Source organism: Anguilla rostrata, chromosome 2 (assembly GCF_018555375.3).
Source record: "Anguilla rostrata isolate EN2019 chromosome 2, ASM1855537v3, whole genome shotgun sequence".
Taxonomy (NCBI): Eukaryota; Metazoa; Chordata; class Actinopteri; order Anguilliformes; family Anguillidae; genus Anguilla; species Anguilla rostrata.
In genome coordinates, this window is record NC_057934.1 from 62680764 (window position 1) to 62697607 (window position 16844).

Below are 16844 nucleotides of genomic sequence, written 5' to 3' on the forward strand. Positions count from 1 at the left end.
ATTTGTTGAAATTTAGATGGGACTACTAATTGAAAAAATTAGGCCTCTCACAAAAACTTCCTCATGTGAAACCCACTTTCTCACCAACATTTAAAAGACAGCCACAATGTGCAGTATTTTCCATTCCATTCCATTTTCCAGTACATTATTATCATTTTTGCCCGAAACCAATGAGGAGGAAGGGTGATGATCGTTTATTTTATTTCTGGCGTGTGACAGTTTGGTGCCGAAACTGGAGAGGGAACCCACACAAACATGAAATAAAATAATCGCCATCTTCACCCTTCCCCTCACAGGTTCCAGGCAAAAATAATTAACTAAAAACACAAGCTAAAATAACAAAGACAAAAAAGTAAAACAGAGTGACAACTATTTCAGTTCCCTGCTCGTAGCTGGCCAGCTCCTCCCACTTTTCAGGAGGGGTTCACGTTTTCCCCCGTCTTGTTAAAAGAACAAAACGGAAATTAAACGCAATTCAAATAAAGAAACATACTCTCAGTGTGATCTCCTGGTTTCGGGACCCGAACTGTGGTGAGCAGCACACCTTTAAACACTTGGACTGATTAGCTAACGCAGCCCAGGTGCGTGTGCTCTCTCCACCGGCCTGCGCAGCCGAGACCAATCCGCCTCTCCGGCGCACCGAGTGCCGCATATGCATCTACATATTTCTTAACAGACATTTTTAACCATATGTAGTCCCCTGAGCCAATTCACAATCTTTATGCTGCGAGCGCAGTGCTGTACCAACTACACCATAGGACTACTTGTTTGATATTTATGATGTAATGTAGTAACTATATGACCTGAAGAAATGAGCTGAAAATTAGATTCATATCCTTCAGAGATCATAGAAATATACTCGACACTCTGTAATATACAATCAAATAAAGGAGCTATCAGTTAATCACACCAGTTAAATAATTGGATGCTAGGTACCAACACAGTTGAAAGAGTGATACAAGATATGTGGTCTCAAATAGCACACATGGCCATTTTGGAAGTGAAGCATGCTTTATGAAAGTGGGAAGTCTGGCTGGCTTTAATATCCACAAATGAGAAAATTCTATACAGAGCATTACATTACTAAGATGTTTGAATCTTAAAGCAATCTTCCCAGTGGTGAATACATGTTGTTTGAGGTACAGCATATATGGGGCTGTTGCAGTTGTAAAAGATCTGTGCTGATACACCTACAGAGCATTACATTACTAAGATGTTTGAATCTTAAAGCAATCTTCCCAGTTGTGAATACATGTTGTTTGAGGTACAACATATACGAAACGATCTGTGCTGATACACCTAGAGAGCATTACATTACTAAGATGTTTGAATCTTAAAGCAATCTTCCCAGTGGTGAATACGGGTAACTGAGTGTGGTAATCTTCTGGACCGCCTGAGGGCGCTCCGTGATTGCTTTTGATTACGACCGATTGTTTGCACCTGATTTAGAGAGCTTATATACGCTCACGGGAGATCTGTTCTTTGCGTTAGTGTCTACTGACGTACACGAAAGCCGGTACAGAGAAAAGCTCTCTTAGAGAAAAGTGTGGTGATGAAAAAGGTATAGGATTTTTCAATATAGCTTTGATTAGTAGTAAGACTTCGGTCCTGCTAAACACTTAGCTGCATTCTTTATTTTACTTTAAATGCCGTTTTGCCTTCCTCGTTACGAGGCAACTTTTCTTTGCTTTTCTTCCGACTGCACTGCAGTCGTACTAAATTTCTACTCACTCCCTACGCTTTAGATCCTTGTCCCGCTGAGACTATTACATTGTGTTGGGATATTCTCCCTTAGGAGTTGAGTCTTTTCTTTTTGTTACCCCCTCCTCGAGTCTCTTACTGAGACCTAGTGGTTTCCACTTTGGTGGTAACTTAAAAGAAACCCCCTTTTGAATTCACTGTAGTTGCATGTGGTCGTTAACACTTCCCCACCCTCACACCCATTGAAATGAATGGGGCTTTAATTATAACTAGTTAAAATTAAATTCCTGATATCAAGAATTCCAATTTTAAGTAGTTAAAATGTCATTATTGATATCAAAAACCAGTTGAATAAAAGCTTAAACGGCATGCCATACAGGAGCATTAACAGTACTCCTCTTAACATATAACCTGACCTGAATCTCTTTGGAAAATATCCGGCTGTGTAAATGGAAAATGTGTGAAGTTGAATCTGTTATCCATCCAACCATAAACACCTCAGACCAGGCTATTACATAAGTGTCAAATCCTGATAAAATACGTACAAGTAAACATCCACACACAGGCACCAAGATTTAGTTGCTAGCTATTTATTAACTTCCATGCTGAGTGAGATTGTACAGGCAGAAGCGCAATGTTGTAGAGAAACAAAAGATTAAAGGCATGATGTTTGGGAGGTGCAGACAAAATGCAGTTGTAGCACATCTGCAGGGATCGAAGCAGGGAGCCGAGCAGCCAACCGGGAGTCAGAAGTGGGATGTCTATCTCTTGGTTGGTTTGTCAGATGGTCTCACACTTATGTCTCGGACTCTGGCTTCTCCCCCAAACGAAATGTATTTGTATGCCATGCTACCCAGACGGTTGGGGAACTGCACCATGCTGCCATTTGACAGATAAATGTCAAAAGTGTCAGAGTTGAAGAGAATGGTCACCTGGGAGATAGAATGAGAGAACATAGGAAAGTTAAAAAGAGGGATGTGGAAAAAAGGCAGGAGAGGTAAGATACCAAAGAAGAACGTTAACACAGTCCAACTCACAGAGAACACACTAAAACACCACACCTGCAGTTTAAAACAATGAACCCACAACAGATCTATGAATAAAAAAATATTCAAATCTTAACAGTGCAGTTTTGTGCTTCATATTTAGGCTACATATTTATCTTTTGTTGGGAATATTTATTTTCAGAAATTTCTCAAATAAAAAACAACACTGGAGGAAATGAAGAGTTTGGTATTAATTAATGTGGAAAGCATTCAGTGGTGCCAATTCATCATTGGAGGTTCTCATAACCAAACACCACTCTGAATGATTTGACTGAAATATTTGTCATGAAGCTCTGCTGTCCTGGTACAGAATTTCAGACCTCTTTTTAAAGGGTCAATATATCTTGCATGCAGAATTGTGAAGGTCAATTATCCATGGGATGGTGCCTAACAATTCTTGGGTGAAATTTCTCATCATTTTGTATGATGCAAGGGCTTTTCATTTAGCCGTTTCAGGCTGATCCATTGAACGCAGGTGCAAAGGAGTGAGGGCCTACAACTCAGTGTGTCCCTGTCCCAGGCCTCACCTCAAAGTCCTTCCCTGCCTCAAAGGGGAATTCTTTGCTTCTCTGCTCTTCTTGCCAGGTTTCATCTTTTTTGGTGTTCAGGACGATGGTGCGGACGTCCCCAGCATAGTTGAAGCGTGGGTTGAAGTGCAGTGCGATGAGGTCACTGGAGTGGCCCACATTGATCGCGAAACTGTGAGATAAAGGGAGCCGCACAAGGGAAGGTAACCGACCAGAAAGCAGGAAATGATGAGATCTTTTTTTTTTTTTTAAATGGATGGTCATAGATGAAGTCAGTAAGTGGTTTAGTGAATACAGTAAACAGGCCTCATAGCAATAAAGTACTGGCTTACCGAATCACAGAGGATTGGATAACACCTTTGACACACAGTTCCATTCCTGACCTAAAGGTCAGGTTTCTCAACTGCATTGGTAGCTAAAAAAGACAAAAAAGCAGACACACTTATAGTGCAAGCACAAAGATTTCCTTCTGTACATGCAAACCGCTTTCACACTGATGCATGTATTTCTCTTGTGATTATGTGCAGTAAGAAGACGGCCAAATATGTCTGCATTCCGTACAATGACTCTTTTACTTCTCTCAGGCATTTGAAGTGAGAAAGTCGCCATTTTCATAGTTCAATGATAAATTACACAATTTTCTCAGGAGGGAAGCTATGAGCAAGGAATGCCCCCCATGATAAACAGAGCTGGTGATAGCTGCACACGGAGCTACAAGGGCTCCGTTTGGTGAATGCTTAATTACGAAACAATTAGATAAATAATTAATATTGGTTTCAACTTTCTCTTCGCTTTATCTATTGTGTAAATATCCTCTTTCTTTATGTCACATTAAGTATATTTCAACTATAAGATGGATTTGGATTCTCTAAATCTGAACAAATTACTCTATGCACATCATTTACAGCATTCTGTAGGCATTCTTTTTTCAGCTTTTTCAAATGAAAAATTCTCTATACTTACAACCATCTTGGCTGTTCAGCTGCGGACTCTTCACTACAGTACAGTTCTGGTTGCAAAGCGAAGTGAAATGTGAGGCAAGATTCACGTATTTATGTGAAACTGAGACTAGCAACGGTTTGCATTTGCAAGCTCTAACCAATCACATCGATGAGAAAATAATAGGCCTAGAGCAATTATGCATATATTATAAGCCGTGAGCTTACATTTGAATGACATCTTTGCCAATAGAAGCAATATACCTGCAGTTGAATCTTCTCAGCTTGATTTGTTTCAGAATTCTATGTAAAGAGAATATGTAAAACATGTTCATTTTATCTGTTCAGGTAACACTTAGTAGCACTTGTTTTCAATTAATGATGTGCACTGTTACTTTGCTCTTAATTTCTTTTTCACAAGTTGAACAGTTGAGACGTTCAGATGTAAGTTCAGTAAGTGTAGTTTAAGTAACTTTTACACTTTACTGTCTTTGTTACATTTACATTTCCTACTTTTTAAACGTCAGTCTCTTTATATTGAATGCTTCACAAATGGTCCCAAACTCAAACTATCAATGTTATGTTTATTACAATTTTACAAAATAACCTTTCCCTGATTCAGCAGTATTTGCAGTTCAATCCATCTTTGTGCCTCCCTTACTCTACTGGAACCAGCCAGCACTTCTAACCCATTGTTGCATTTGAGGGCACATGCAGAACCTACTCAATTCTCAAGATATCTCCCCAACCTCAAATTTATGTTCTGTGTGTGTTACTGTTATTATAAATCATGTTCCATGTGTGTTCTCTTTCCATAAATCATAATTAATTTAGGTGCAGTTAAAATCCATACAATCAAGAAGCGCTAATGTTTTTATTGCAGTGCTAATTGTTTTTCATTTACTTTCTTCATATTTGCTTAATTCCATTAAGTTCCAGTAGTTTTTTAGTTTAGTTTATTCTTTGAATAAACCTGTTATGTTCTGTTAACACTCTGTTATGTTCTGGCACAATACGACCACACTTTTGAAAGAAAGCACTTATGTTGGAATATGAGTGGCCAGGCTAGAATATGCCATCGAGCTAAAATAGAGATGAATGATTGAGGGTTGTTCTTTTACATTTTTGTCCAATAGCAGACTCTTTCCATTAGCATGCACCCTGCTTGGTGTTAAGCTCTTTCTAAACCCATTTTGCATTTCTGTTCTCTTCTCCAGAAGCCTCATCCAGCTCCGTCTCTTGCCTTGTTCAAGCCCATCTCATTATACAACCCAAAGGCCTTGATGCATTGCATCAGCCACACCTTTTCTGAATAGGAATTTGTGCTTTTTTGTTTGCAATTTCTGGTTTAACAGCTTGGATAATTCCCTATGCAATTCTCTGCATGCTTCAATAGATTCACCATTACCTGTCTCTTATTATTTATCTTATGTTCGACATATGAAACCAGGCGGGAAATGGGCTCCCTCTCTATATCTGTCATGGTCCTGCGTTCCCATTTTCCCTGTTGGGCCGCCAAATGGGGGCACTTCTGTTTTGTGTCCTGATCCCCCTGTGTTAATTGTATGATTGTTTCCAATTGTCCAATCATTGTTTTCTGGCTGTCTCATTTTCCCTTCTTCTTCTGTGGCCTGATTGTTCATGGTGCCCTCCTGGTTTTTTTTAGCTTCTTAAGTATCTTTTTGTGTTCATGGTATTTTTGACCTCTGCGTTTGGGTCCAACCCCCCCACGCAGCCTGACAGAAGAATCCAGCCAGTGCTGGACCCAGCGGAGTTTTTTTTTTTTTTTTTTTTTCATGCCACCAGTCTGGAGCAAGCCGGTGGTCGCTGGGGGGGCCTCTGAGCTCAGCCCTGCCGTCGGTGGACATGAGGCGGACCAGCTGACGAGCATACGCCAGGGGTCGCGGTCGTTCATAGAATACGCGACCGAGTTTTGCTCGTTGGCTGCGCAGAGCGATTTGGCCCAGGCTGTTTTGTGCCAGTTATTTCTGGACAGTGTTAAGGACTCTCTCCATGGTGGCCTGGACTACTCTGGGCTTATCGGGTCATCTGACCTAAGAGCCCTGATGACCGCAGCCCTCCAGTGGGAGGCTTACCTCCAGGGGCGCACAGAGATGCCCCCACTGGCCCAGACGTACGCCCAGCCCTGTCTCCCGCAGGGGTCTCCGCTGCCTGCTCGGCCCGCCGTTCCGCAGGAGCTGCCTGCTCGTCCCGCCGTTCCGCAGGAGCTGCCTGCTCGTCCCGCCGTTCCGCAGGAGCTGCCTGCTCGGCCCGCCGTTCCGCAGGAGCTGCCTGCTCGGCCTGCCATTCCGCAGGAGCTGTCTGCTCAGTCAGCCGTTCCCCAGGAGTGGCCAGCTCTGCCCCGCGCCCCAGAGAATCCGCCTGCTCTATCTGTTCCGCAGGGGCCACGGCCGCCTGCTCTGTCTGTTCCGCAGGAGCCACGGCCGCCTGCTCCGTCTGTTCCGCAGGGGCCACGGCCGCCTGCTCCGTCTGCAGTCCCGGAGGGGCCTTCACAGCCTGCCCCGCCCCAAGCCCCGGAGGGGCCTGCTCGGCCTGCTCGGCCTGCTCCGCCCCAAGCCCCGGAGGGGCCTTCACGGCCTGCTCCGCCCCACGTCCCGGAGGGGCCTTCACGGCCTGAGGGGCCTTCACGGCCTGCGCCGCCCCACGTCCCGGAGGGGCCTTCACGGCCTGCACCGCCCCACGTCCCGGAGGGGCCTGCTCGGCCTGCGCCGCCCCACGTCCCGGAGGGGCCTGCTCGGCCTGCTCCACCCCAAGCCCAGGAGGGGCCTTCACGGCCTGCGCCGCCCCAAGCCCAGGAGGGGCCTTCACGGCCTGCGCCGCCCCAAGCCCAGGAGGGGCCTTCACGGCCTGCTCCGGCCCCAAGCCCAGGAGGGCCTCACGGCCTGCTGCCGCCCCAAGCCCAGGAGTGGCCTTCACGGCCTGCGCCGCCCCAAGCCCAGGAGGGCCTTCACGGCCTGCGTTGCCCCAAGCCCAGGAGGGGCCTTCACGCCTGCGCCACCCCAAGCCCAGGAGGGGCCTTCACGGCCTGCGTTGCCCCAAGCCCAGGAAGGGCCTTCACGGCCTGCTCCGCCCCAAGCCCAGGAGGGGCCTTCACGGCCTGCTCCGCCCCAAGCCCAGGAGGGGCCTTCACGGCCTGCTCCGCCCCAAGCCCAGGAGGGGCCTTCACGGCCTGCGCCGCCCCAAGCCCAGGAGGGGCCTTCACGGCCTGCGTTGCCCCAAGCCCAGGAAGGGCCTTCACGGCCTGCGCCGCCCCAAGCCCAGGAGGGGCCTTCACGGCCTGCGCTGCCCCAAGTCCTGGAGGGGCCTCCGTTGCCGGCTCTGCCCGCCTCTCCGCAGGAGCTGCCTCCTGCTTTGCCCCGCGCCCAGGAGCTGCCTCCTGCTTCGCCCCGCGCCCAGGAGCTGCCTCCTGCTTCGCCCCGCGCCCAGGAGCTGCCTCCTACTTCGCCCCGCGCCCTGGAGAAGCCTCCGAAGCTGCCTAGCGCTCCTGCCCTGCCTTGTGCCCCTGCGCCCCCTGTTCCCTCGTCCCTTGGTGTTCCCTCATCCCTTGGTGTCGTCGCTCCCCCTAGTGGCCGTCCTTCCCCCGGTGTCGTTGCTCCCCCTAGTGTTCGCCCTCCCCCCAGTGTCCGTCCTCCCCCTAGAGTCCGCACTCCACCTAATGTATTCACGCCACCCAGTGTTCCCAACCGTGTGTCTGTGTGTTCCCCGGCCCCCGTGTCTATTTGTCTGCCCGCCTGTTTGTCTGCCTGTTTACCCGCATGTTTGTTAGCCTGTTTGTCTGCCCAATGTGTTCTCCCTGCCTGTCTGTCTGTGTGTCAATCTGCATGTCTCTTGTCTTGTCTGCCTATTTGTCAGTCCATGTGCCAGTTGTTGGGTTCCCCCCTCTCCTTCCCTGTCTGTCTGACCCTTTGTGTGTCGGTTAGTCTAGCCGTGAGCCTCCCCGCCTGCTTGTCCCTTTGTTTGTCCTTGTAAGTCTCCTGTGTCTGTCAGTCCGTTTTGTCAGTCGAGTTCCCGTTCCATGTAGTGTCGAGTCTGCTCCGTGTTTATCTTGTACCCAGTCCTGTGTTGTGTGGGTATCTATTATGTAGGGTCTTGGTGTTGTCTGTTCTTGTCTTGAGTCTTGTCCCTTCCTGTCATAGGTCCAGTCCGGTGTTCAGTCTTGAGTCTTTACCCAGTCCAGTGTTCTGTCTCGTCTCGTCATGTACTAGTCCGGTGTTTGTCGCGTTGTTTCTGTCTAGTCACGCCCCAGTCCAGTCCTGTGCGTCTGCCTCGCCCCAGTCCAGTCCTGTGCGTCTCCCTCGCCCCAGTCCAGTCCTGTGCGTCTGCCTCGCCCCAGTCTGAGTCCCTGTCCAGCCCTGAATCCCTGTCCAGCCCAATCCGTCCCTGTCCTGTCTAGTCCAGCCCAGTCCGTCCCTGTCCTGTCTAGTCCAGCCCTGAGCCCCTGTCCTGTCTAGTACAGCCCTGAGTCCCTGTCCTGTCTAGTCCAGCCCTGAGCCCCTGTCCTGTCTAGTACAGCCCTGAGTCCCTGTCCGGTCTAGTCCAGCCCTGAGTCCCTGTCCTGTCCAGTATTGTTCCTGCCCCAGTCCTGTTCCTGCTCTGTGTCCAGTCCCTGTTCCTGTCTGAGTCCTGTTCCCCTGTCAGAGTCCGGTCCAGAGTCCTGTTCCTGTGTTCTGTCCCTGTTCTTGTCAAGTCCAGTCCTGAGTCCTGCCTCCAGCCCCCACCCTCTGTTCACTCCCTCTCCAGGTCAGCCTCCTGGGACGTCCAGGAGCCGTCCCTTGGGGGGGGGGTACTGTCATGGTCCAGCGTTCCTGTCTGCATTTTCCCTGTTGGGCCGCCAGATGGCGGCACTTCTGTTTTGTGTCCTGATCCCCCCGTGTTAATTGTATGATTGTTTCCAATTGTCCAATCATTGTTTTCTGGCTGTCTCGTTTTCCCTTCCCCTTCCGTGGCCTGATTGTTCATGGTGCCCTCCTGTGTCTCGTCAGTGTGTTCTATTTAAGTTGCCCTCTTCCTTGACTCAGGTGCTGGATTCTTGTGGTAATGTCTGGTTGTTCTGTGCTCCCCTCCTCAAGTTCCTGCTCCATGCGTTCCTGTCTATGTTCTGGTTTCCTTGTGTTTGTTTCCACTCTTTTGAATGTATGTATTCTGCCCGCTTCGGTCCTGTTTGGACTGCAAATTCAGTGCTCAGTGCTCTTCAAATGGACGAGGCTGTGCACGTGCTATTGCAAATGAGATCTTTCTGTGTTGAAGTAGTTCCTGATAAAATTTTCATTCTATTTATATCATACATGGTGCATATAATGGGAACATTGTGCAGTTCTGGCAGGCCACTATATTCAAGGGCCATGTTTTGCACTTACTGTATGCCCTTACTCACGAAAATGCATGAAACACATTAGTATTACCTAGCTGGCATTTTCAGGTGTCTGCTTCTGGAACGCATGTACCTAACTTTAATGTTTTACAGTGGGTATATGTTTGGTGAAACTGAGAAGTGAAACATAACAAATATGTGTTAAAGTTAGTCAGTGAGTTCTGTCTTATGTGGATTCAATTTTTGGCTGGACCGCAACAAACTCAAATGTCTGTGACTGAAGTAACACCATTGGTCGGCCGAGTTATGAAGTTACACCATTGGTCGGCCGAGTTATGAAGTTACACCATTGGTCGGCTGGATGGCGTGTCTTAGGTCCAGGGATATATTAGGTTTTCACCTGGTCTTGTTTTTTTTTTTTTTTGATGATTGGAAATTCCATTACATTTGATCCATGAAAGTAAAATACTTTTGTAAATGGGAAAATGTGTGGTTGATTACTTGTGGATAGTAATGTGGTGGGTCGGGGTGTGTTATATGGTAACTTTGTGCAACATGGTATTGAATGTGGGTTTACAGACATAGTGTGTTTGGGTGGGATATTTTCCTCACCTGTGCTATACTCAATGTACTGTGTGGTGCAGTGTTATATAAAGTAAGGTTTAAACACCTGATGCACTATACAATCTAATACTTGCTTTAGGATGATGTTTTGAATTCCATTTTTAATTCAAGTTGGTAATTTAATAAAGTTGAATAATATTTCATAAGGCTGCATGCATAAAAATACAAAGTTTTAATTTAACCTCCCATTATAAAAATTAAGGAAATTAATCGCAAACAAAATAAAATAAACAATTTATCTGAGTGAAATGTTTGTGCTTGCCAAAAGCCTCAAAAGACAGGAAATGAATTGATCAACCCTAACACTAACACCAGCCTGTTTAGCATAAAGATGTATTAGCAGAAAGCTAACTTCTACAGCTGTGTGTATGTCTACTGTACTTCAAACAACATGTACTTACTACTGGTCAGACTTCTTAAGATTCAAACTTTTCCTCAAAGAGCCTAATTCATATTCTTCAGAGTAGTGACTATCATATTAATGTTTCCACTGTGAAGAATAAATACTGATGTTAATATAGTTACAGGTAACATTCCCAGATGGTCATGATGCCATTCGAATGACCCCTCATCGTCCAGAGAACCAAAAAATGTTAACTGTTAATATTTCGCTTGCACATAACCAAAATTTGGTCTTATTTATATCCAGTTATTTGCACAGTATTAAGATGGCAGAATATTATTTGGATAAATTCAGCAGATAAAATATAAATATATAGATTACATTATAATATTCATTCCTCACAAAAGAGATTTGTTGTTGTCTCTACAGTATCACTGAGTGACTATTTGCACAGTGAACTTTGATCTGCCAATTACATTTTGACAGATACTAGTAATTATGCATCTACATACTTCTGCATACTACGTACTTCTTAGCAGACACTTTTTTATATTTTTAACCATATGTAGTCCAATGAGCCAATTCACAATATTTATGCTGTAAGTGCTGTACCAACTGAACCATAGGACTACTTGTTTGATATTTATGATGTAATGTAGTAACTATATGACCTGAAGTACTGAGTTGAAAATTAGATTTATATCCTTAAGAGATCATAGCAATATACTCAACACTCGACACTCTGTAATATACCATCAAATACAGGAGCTATCAGTTAATCACACCAGTTTAATAATTGGATGCTAGGTACCAACAGAGTTGAAAGAGTGATACAAAATATGTGGTCTCAAATAGCACACATGGCCATTTTGGAAGTGAAGCATGCTTTATGAAAGTGAGAAGTCTGGTTGGCTTTATTATCCATAAATGACAAAATTCTGTACAGAGCATTACTCTTAAGAGTGTGATTCTTAAGATGATCTTAAAGTAATCTTCCCAGTGTTGAATACATGCTGTTTGAGGTACAGTATATGTGGAGCTGTAGCAGTTGTAAAAGATCTGTGCTGATACACCTTCATGGAGAGCAGGCTGATATTAGCATCAGGGCTGGTCAGTTTATTTTCCTGACTTTTAACATTTTTGGCAAACAAAACCGTTTCACTTAAAACATACCTTTGTGATTGATCATCATATAAATCAAACCACGCCTTTCCTATGCATGTCTGTGTGGCCACTAGTTATGAAAATGGAGTGGAGTATGACAAGCCGTTTTAGCTTAAATTCATTTCTAGAGGATATCACAAATTCAATTCTAACTAGTTAGAATGCAAATTCTTGATATCAGAAATTTAATTGTAACTAGCTAGAATGTGTAGTTCTGATATCCGAAATTAGATTTTAACTAGTTGAAATGCATATGATTGATATTGGAAATTCAATTTTCACTAGTTAAAAAGCCAATTCATGATATCAGAAATTCTATTTTAACTAGTGAGATTTAAAACGTTTTTTCTCATTAACTTCAATGGGAGTTGGAATTTGACCTAGTTAAAATGCCAATTTCTGATATCAACAATATAACTTCAACTAGATAAATTACCAATTTCTGATATCATGAATTCAATTTGAACTAGTTATATTTGGATTTCTTTATATCATGAATTCAATTTTAACTAGTTTAAATTAAATTAATGATATCAACAATATGATTTTAACTAGTTTTAATTAGAATGTCCAATTTTAACTAGTTAAAATACAATTCTTGATATCAAGAATTCCTATTTTAACTAGTTGAAATTGAATTCTTGATATCAAAAATGAAAGGTCCCATTTCCTCTCTTAGAGAAAAGTGTGGTGATGAAAAAGGTATAGGATTTTTCAATATAGCTTTTTGTTTTGATTAGTAGTAAGACTTCGGTCCTGCTAATCACTTAGCTGCATTCTTTATTTTACTTTAAATGCCGTTTTGCCTTCCTCGTTACGAGGCACCTTTTCTTTGCTTTTCTTCTGACTGCACTGCAGTCGTACTAAATTTCTACTCACTCCTTATGCTTTAGATCCCTGTCCCGCTGAGGCTATTACTTTGTGTTGGGATATTCTCCCTTAGGAGTTGAGTCTTTTCTTTTTGTTACCCCTTCCTCAAGTCTCTTACTGAGACCTAGTGGTTTCCACTTTGGTGGTAACTTAAAAGAAACCCCCTTTTGAATTCACTGTAGTTGCATGTGGTCGTTAACACTTCCCCACCCTCACACCCATTGAAATGAATGGGGCTTGAATTATAACTAGTTAAAATTAAATTCCTGATATCAAGAATTCCAATTTTAAGTAGTTAAAATGTCATTATTGATATCAAAAACCAGTTGAATAAAAGCTTAAATGGCATGCCATACAGGAGCATTAACAGTACTCCTCTTAACATATAACCTGACCTGAATCTCTTTGGAAAATATCCGGCTGTGTAAATGGAAAATGTGTGAAGTTGAATCTGTTATCCATCCAACCATAAACACCTCAGACCAGGCTATTACATAAGTGTCAAATCCTGATAAAATACGTACAAGTAAACATCCACACACAGGCACCAATATTTAGTTGCTAGCTATTTATTAACTTCCATGCTGAGTGAGATTGTACAGACAGAAGCACTGGGATCTGCAGGGATCGAAGCAGGGAGCCGAGCAGCCAACCGGGAGTCAGAAGTGGGATGTCTATCTCTTGGTTGGTTTGTCAGATGATCTCACACTTATGTCTCGGACCCTGGCTTCTCCCCCAAACGAAATGTATTTGTATGCCATGCTACCCAGACGGTTGGGGAACTGCACCATGCTGCCATTTGACAGATAAATGTCAAAAGTGTCAGAGTTGAAGACAATGGTCACCTGGGAGATAGAATGAGAGAACATAAGAAAGTTAAAAAGAGGGATGTGGAAAAAAGGCAGGAGAGGTAAGATACCAAAGAAGAACGTTAACACAGTCCAACTCACAGAGAACACACTAAAACACCACACCTGCAGTTTAAAACAATGAACCCACAACAGATCTATGAATAAAAAAATATTCAAATCTTAACAGTGCAGTTTTGTGCTTCATATTTAGGCTACATATTTATCTTTTGTTGGGAATATTTATTTTCAGAAATTTCTCAAATAAAAAACAACACTGGAGGAAATGAAGAGTTTGGTATTAATTAATGTGGAAAGCATTCAGTGGTGCCAATTCATCATTGGAGGTTCTCATAACCAAACACCACTCTGAATGATTTGACTGAAATATTTGTCATGAAGCTCTGCTGTCCTGGTACAGAATTTCAGACCTCTTTTTAAAGGGTCAATATATCTTGCATGCAGAATTGTGAAGGTCAATTATCCATAGGATGGTGCCTAACAATTCTTGGGTGAAATTTCTCATCATTTTGTATGATGCAAAGGATTTTCATTTAGCCGTTTCAGGCTGATCCATTGAACGCAGGTGCAAAGGAGTGAGGGCCTACAACTCAGTGTGTCCCTGTCCCAGGCCTCACCTCAAAGTCCTTCCCTGCCTCAAAGGGGAATTCTTTGCTTCTCTGCTCTTCTTGCCAGGTTTCATCTTTTTTGGTGTTCAGGACGATGGTGCGGACGTCCCCAGCATAGTTGAAGCGTGGGTTGAAGTGCAGTGCGATGAGGTCACTGGAGTGGCCCACGTTGATCGCGAAACTGTGAGATAAAGGGAGCCGCACAAGGGAAGGTAACCGACCAGAAAGCAGGAAATGATGAGATCTTTTGTTTTTTTTAAAATGGATGGTCATAGATGAAGTCAGTAAGTGGTTTAGTGAATACAGTAAACAGGCCTCATAGCAATAAAGTACTGGCTTACCGAATCACAGAGGATTGGACAACACCTTTGACACACAGTTCCATTCCTGACCTAAAGGTCAGGTTTCTCAACTGCATTGGTAGCTAAAAAAGACAAAAAAGCAGACACACTTATAGTGCAAGCACAAAGATTTCCTTCTGTACATGCAAACCGCTTTCACACTGATGCATGTATTTCTCTTGTGATTATGTGCAGTAAGAAGACGGCCAAATATGTCTGCATTCCGTACAATGACTCTTTTACTTCTCTCAGGCATTTGAAGTGAGAAAGTCGCCATTTTCATAGTTCAATGATAAATTACACAATTTTCTCAGGAGGGAAGCTATGAGCAAGGAATGCCCCCCATGATAAGCAGAGCTGGTGATAGCTGCACACTGAGCTACAAGGGCTCCGTTTGGTGAATGCTTAAGTACTAAACAATTAGATAAATAATTAATATCGGTTTCAACTTTCTCTTCGCTTTATCTATTGTGTAAATATCCTCTTTCTTTATGTCACATTGAGTATATTTCAACTGTAAGATGGATTTGGATTCTCTAAATCTGAACAAATTACTCTATACACATTTACAGAATTCTGTAGGCATTCTTTTTCAGCTTTTTCATATGAAAAATTCTCTATAGTTACACCCATTTTGGCTGTTCAGCTGCGGACTCTTCACTACAGTACAGTTCTGGTTGCAAAGTGAAGTGAAATGTGAGGCAAGATTCACGTATTTATGTGCAATTGAGACAAGCAACGGTTTGCATTTGCAAGCTCTAACCAATCACATCGATGAGTAAATAATAGGCCTAGAGCATATATTATAAGCCATGAGCTTACATTTGAATGACATGTTTGCCAATAGAAGCAATATGCCTGCAGTTGAATCTTCTCAGCTTGATTTGTTTCAGAATTCTATGTAAAGAGAATATGTAAAACATGTTCATTTTATCTGTTCAGGTAACACTTAGTAGCACTTGTTTTCAATTAATGATGTGCACTGTTACTTTGCTCTTAATTTCTGTTTCACAAGTTGAACAGTTGAGACGTTCAGATGTAAGTTCAGTAAGTGTAGTTTAAGTAACTTTTACACTTTACTGTCTTTGTTACATTTACATTTCCTACTTTTTAAACGTCAGTCTCTTTATATTGAATGCTTCACAAATGGTCCCAAACTCAAACTATCAATGTTATGTTTATTACAATTTTACAAAATAACCTTTCACTGATTCAGCAGTATTTGCAGTTCAATCCATCTTTGTGCCTCCCTTACTCTACTGGAACCAGCCAGCACTTCTAACCCATTGTTGCATTTGAGGGCACACGCAGAACCTACTCAATTCTCAAGATATCTCCCCAACCTCAAATTTATGTCCCGTGTGTGTTACTGTTATTATAAATCATGTTCCATGTGTGTTCTCTTTCCATAAATCATAATTAATTTAGGTGCAGTTAAAATCCATACAATCAAGAAGCGCTAATGTTTTTATTGCAGTGCTAATTGTTTTTCATTTACTTTTTTCATATTTGCTTAATTCCATTAAGTTCCAGTAGTTTTTTAGTTTAGTTTATTCTTTGAATAAACCTGTTATGTTCTGTTAACACTCTGTTATGTTCTGGCACAACACGACCACACTTTTGAAAGAAAGCGCTTATGTTGGAATATGAGTGGCCAGGCTAGAATATGCCATCGAGCTGAAATAGAGATGAATGATTGAGGGTTGTTCTTTTACATTTTTGCCCAATAGCAGACTCTTTCCATTAGCATGCACCCTGCTTGGTGTTAAGCTCTTTCAAAACCCATTTTGCATTTCTGTTCTCTTCTCCAGAAGCCTCATCCAGCGCCGTCTCTTGCCTTGTTCAAGCCCATCTCATTATACAACCAAAGGCCTTGATGCATTGCATCAGCCGCACCTTTTTTGAATAGGAATTTGTGCTTTTTTCTTTGCAATTTCTGGTTTAGCAGCTTGGATAATTCCCTATGCAATTCTCTGCATGCTTCAATAGATTCACCATTACCTGTCTCTTATTATTTATCTTATGTTCGACATATGAAACCAGGCCACTCAGCGGGAAATGGGCTCCCTCTCTATATCTCCCTTGATTTTGCCCAACTGGTCTGTTCTTCCTCATCATTTGAGTTTTTTTCTTTTTTTTTTGTGCCAGCTGGTGAGTTCTTACCTCACTTGCTGATTTTTTTGTGTTCCTGCTGGGAGTTACCTAATTTTTTCAATGGCCTGTTTCTGTCAAGTGTCTCTGTGAAACTTTGACATCAGAAATGTGTAATTGAACTGAATATTTGACAACTGCTTGTAAAATCATGGTCTAGTCCTTTTTTAGCACAATGGATGCACTGTATCCATTGTGCTAATCTCAATGTAAATAAAGCCCCATCTTCAACAGAACTGTGCTATTAATTTGTATGCAGTAATTAATGGCACAGGTCTCTTTGAATGCTGGAGTGTGCATTTGCAATGGTAATCTCCATTTTTTTACAGT

At 43.1% G+C, this 16844-nt stretch overlaps 2 protein-coding genes across 2 annotated transcripts; both read right to left on the reverse strand.

Moving 5' to 3' along the window:
• Nucleotides 1-2275: 2275 nt before the first annotated feature.
• Nucleotides 2276-4370, reverse strand: LOC135249523 (galactose-binding lectin l-1-like). The gene is made up of 4 exons (XM_064325139.1): nucleotides 4238-4370; nucleotides 3607-3689; nucleotides 3275-3446; nucleotides 2276-2633 (listed from the first exon to the last, which is right to left on the reverse strand). The coding sequence occupies exons 1-4, from the start codon at nucleotides 4241-4243 to the stop codon at nucleotides 2463-2465; spliced, it is 432 nt and encodes a 143-aa protein (XP_064181209.1). The 5' UTR covers nucleotides 4244-4370; the 3' UTR covers nucleotides 2276-2462.
• An 8728-nt stretch (nucleotides 4371-13098) lies between these two features.
• On the reverse strand, nucleotides 13099-14342 carry LOC135248604 (galactose-binding lectin l-1-like). The gene is made up of 3 exons (XM_064323428.1): nucleotides 14338-14342; nucleotides 14032-14203; nucleotides 13099-13390 (listed from the first exon to the last, which is right to left on the reverse strand). Exons 1-3 carry the CDS (start codon nucleotides 14340-14342, stop codon nucleotides 13220-13222), a joined length of 348 nt encoding a protein of 115 aa, XP_064179498.1. The 3' UTR covers nucleotides 13099-13219.
• Between the last annotated feature and the right edge of the window lie 2502 nt (nucleotides 14343-16844).

Coding starts and splice junctions, on each gene's coding strand:
- LOC135249523 (XM_064325139.1), bottom strand. Junction 3,447..3,606: donor ATCCAATCCTCTGTGATTCG/GTAAGCCAGTAC, acceptor TTTATCTCACAG/TTTCGCGATCAATGTGGGCC. Junction 2,634..3,274: donor AGGCAGGGAAGGACTTTGAG/GTGAGGCCTGGG, acceptor TCTATCTCCCAG/GTGACCATTCTCTTCAACTC.
- LOC135248604 (XM_064323428.1), bottom strand. Junction 13,391..14,031: donor AGGCAGGGAAGGACTTTGAG/GTGAGGCCTGGG, acceptor TCTATCTCCCAG/GTGACCATTGTCTTCAACTC.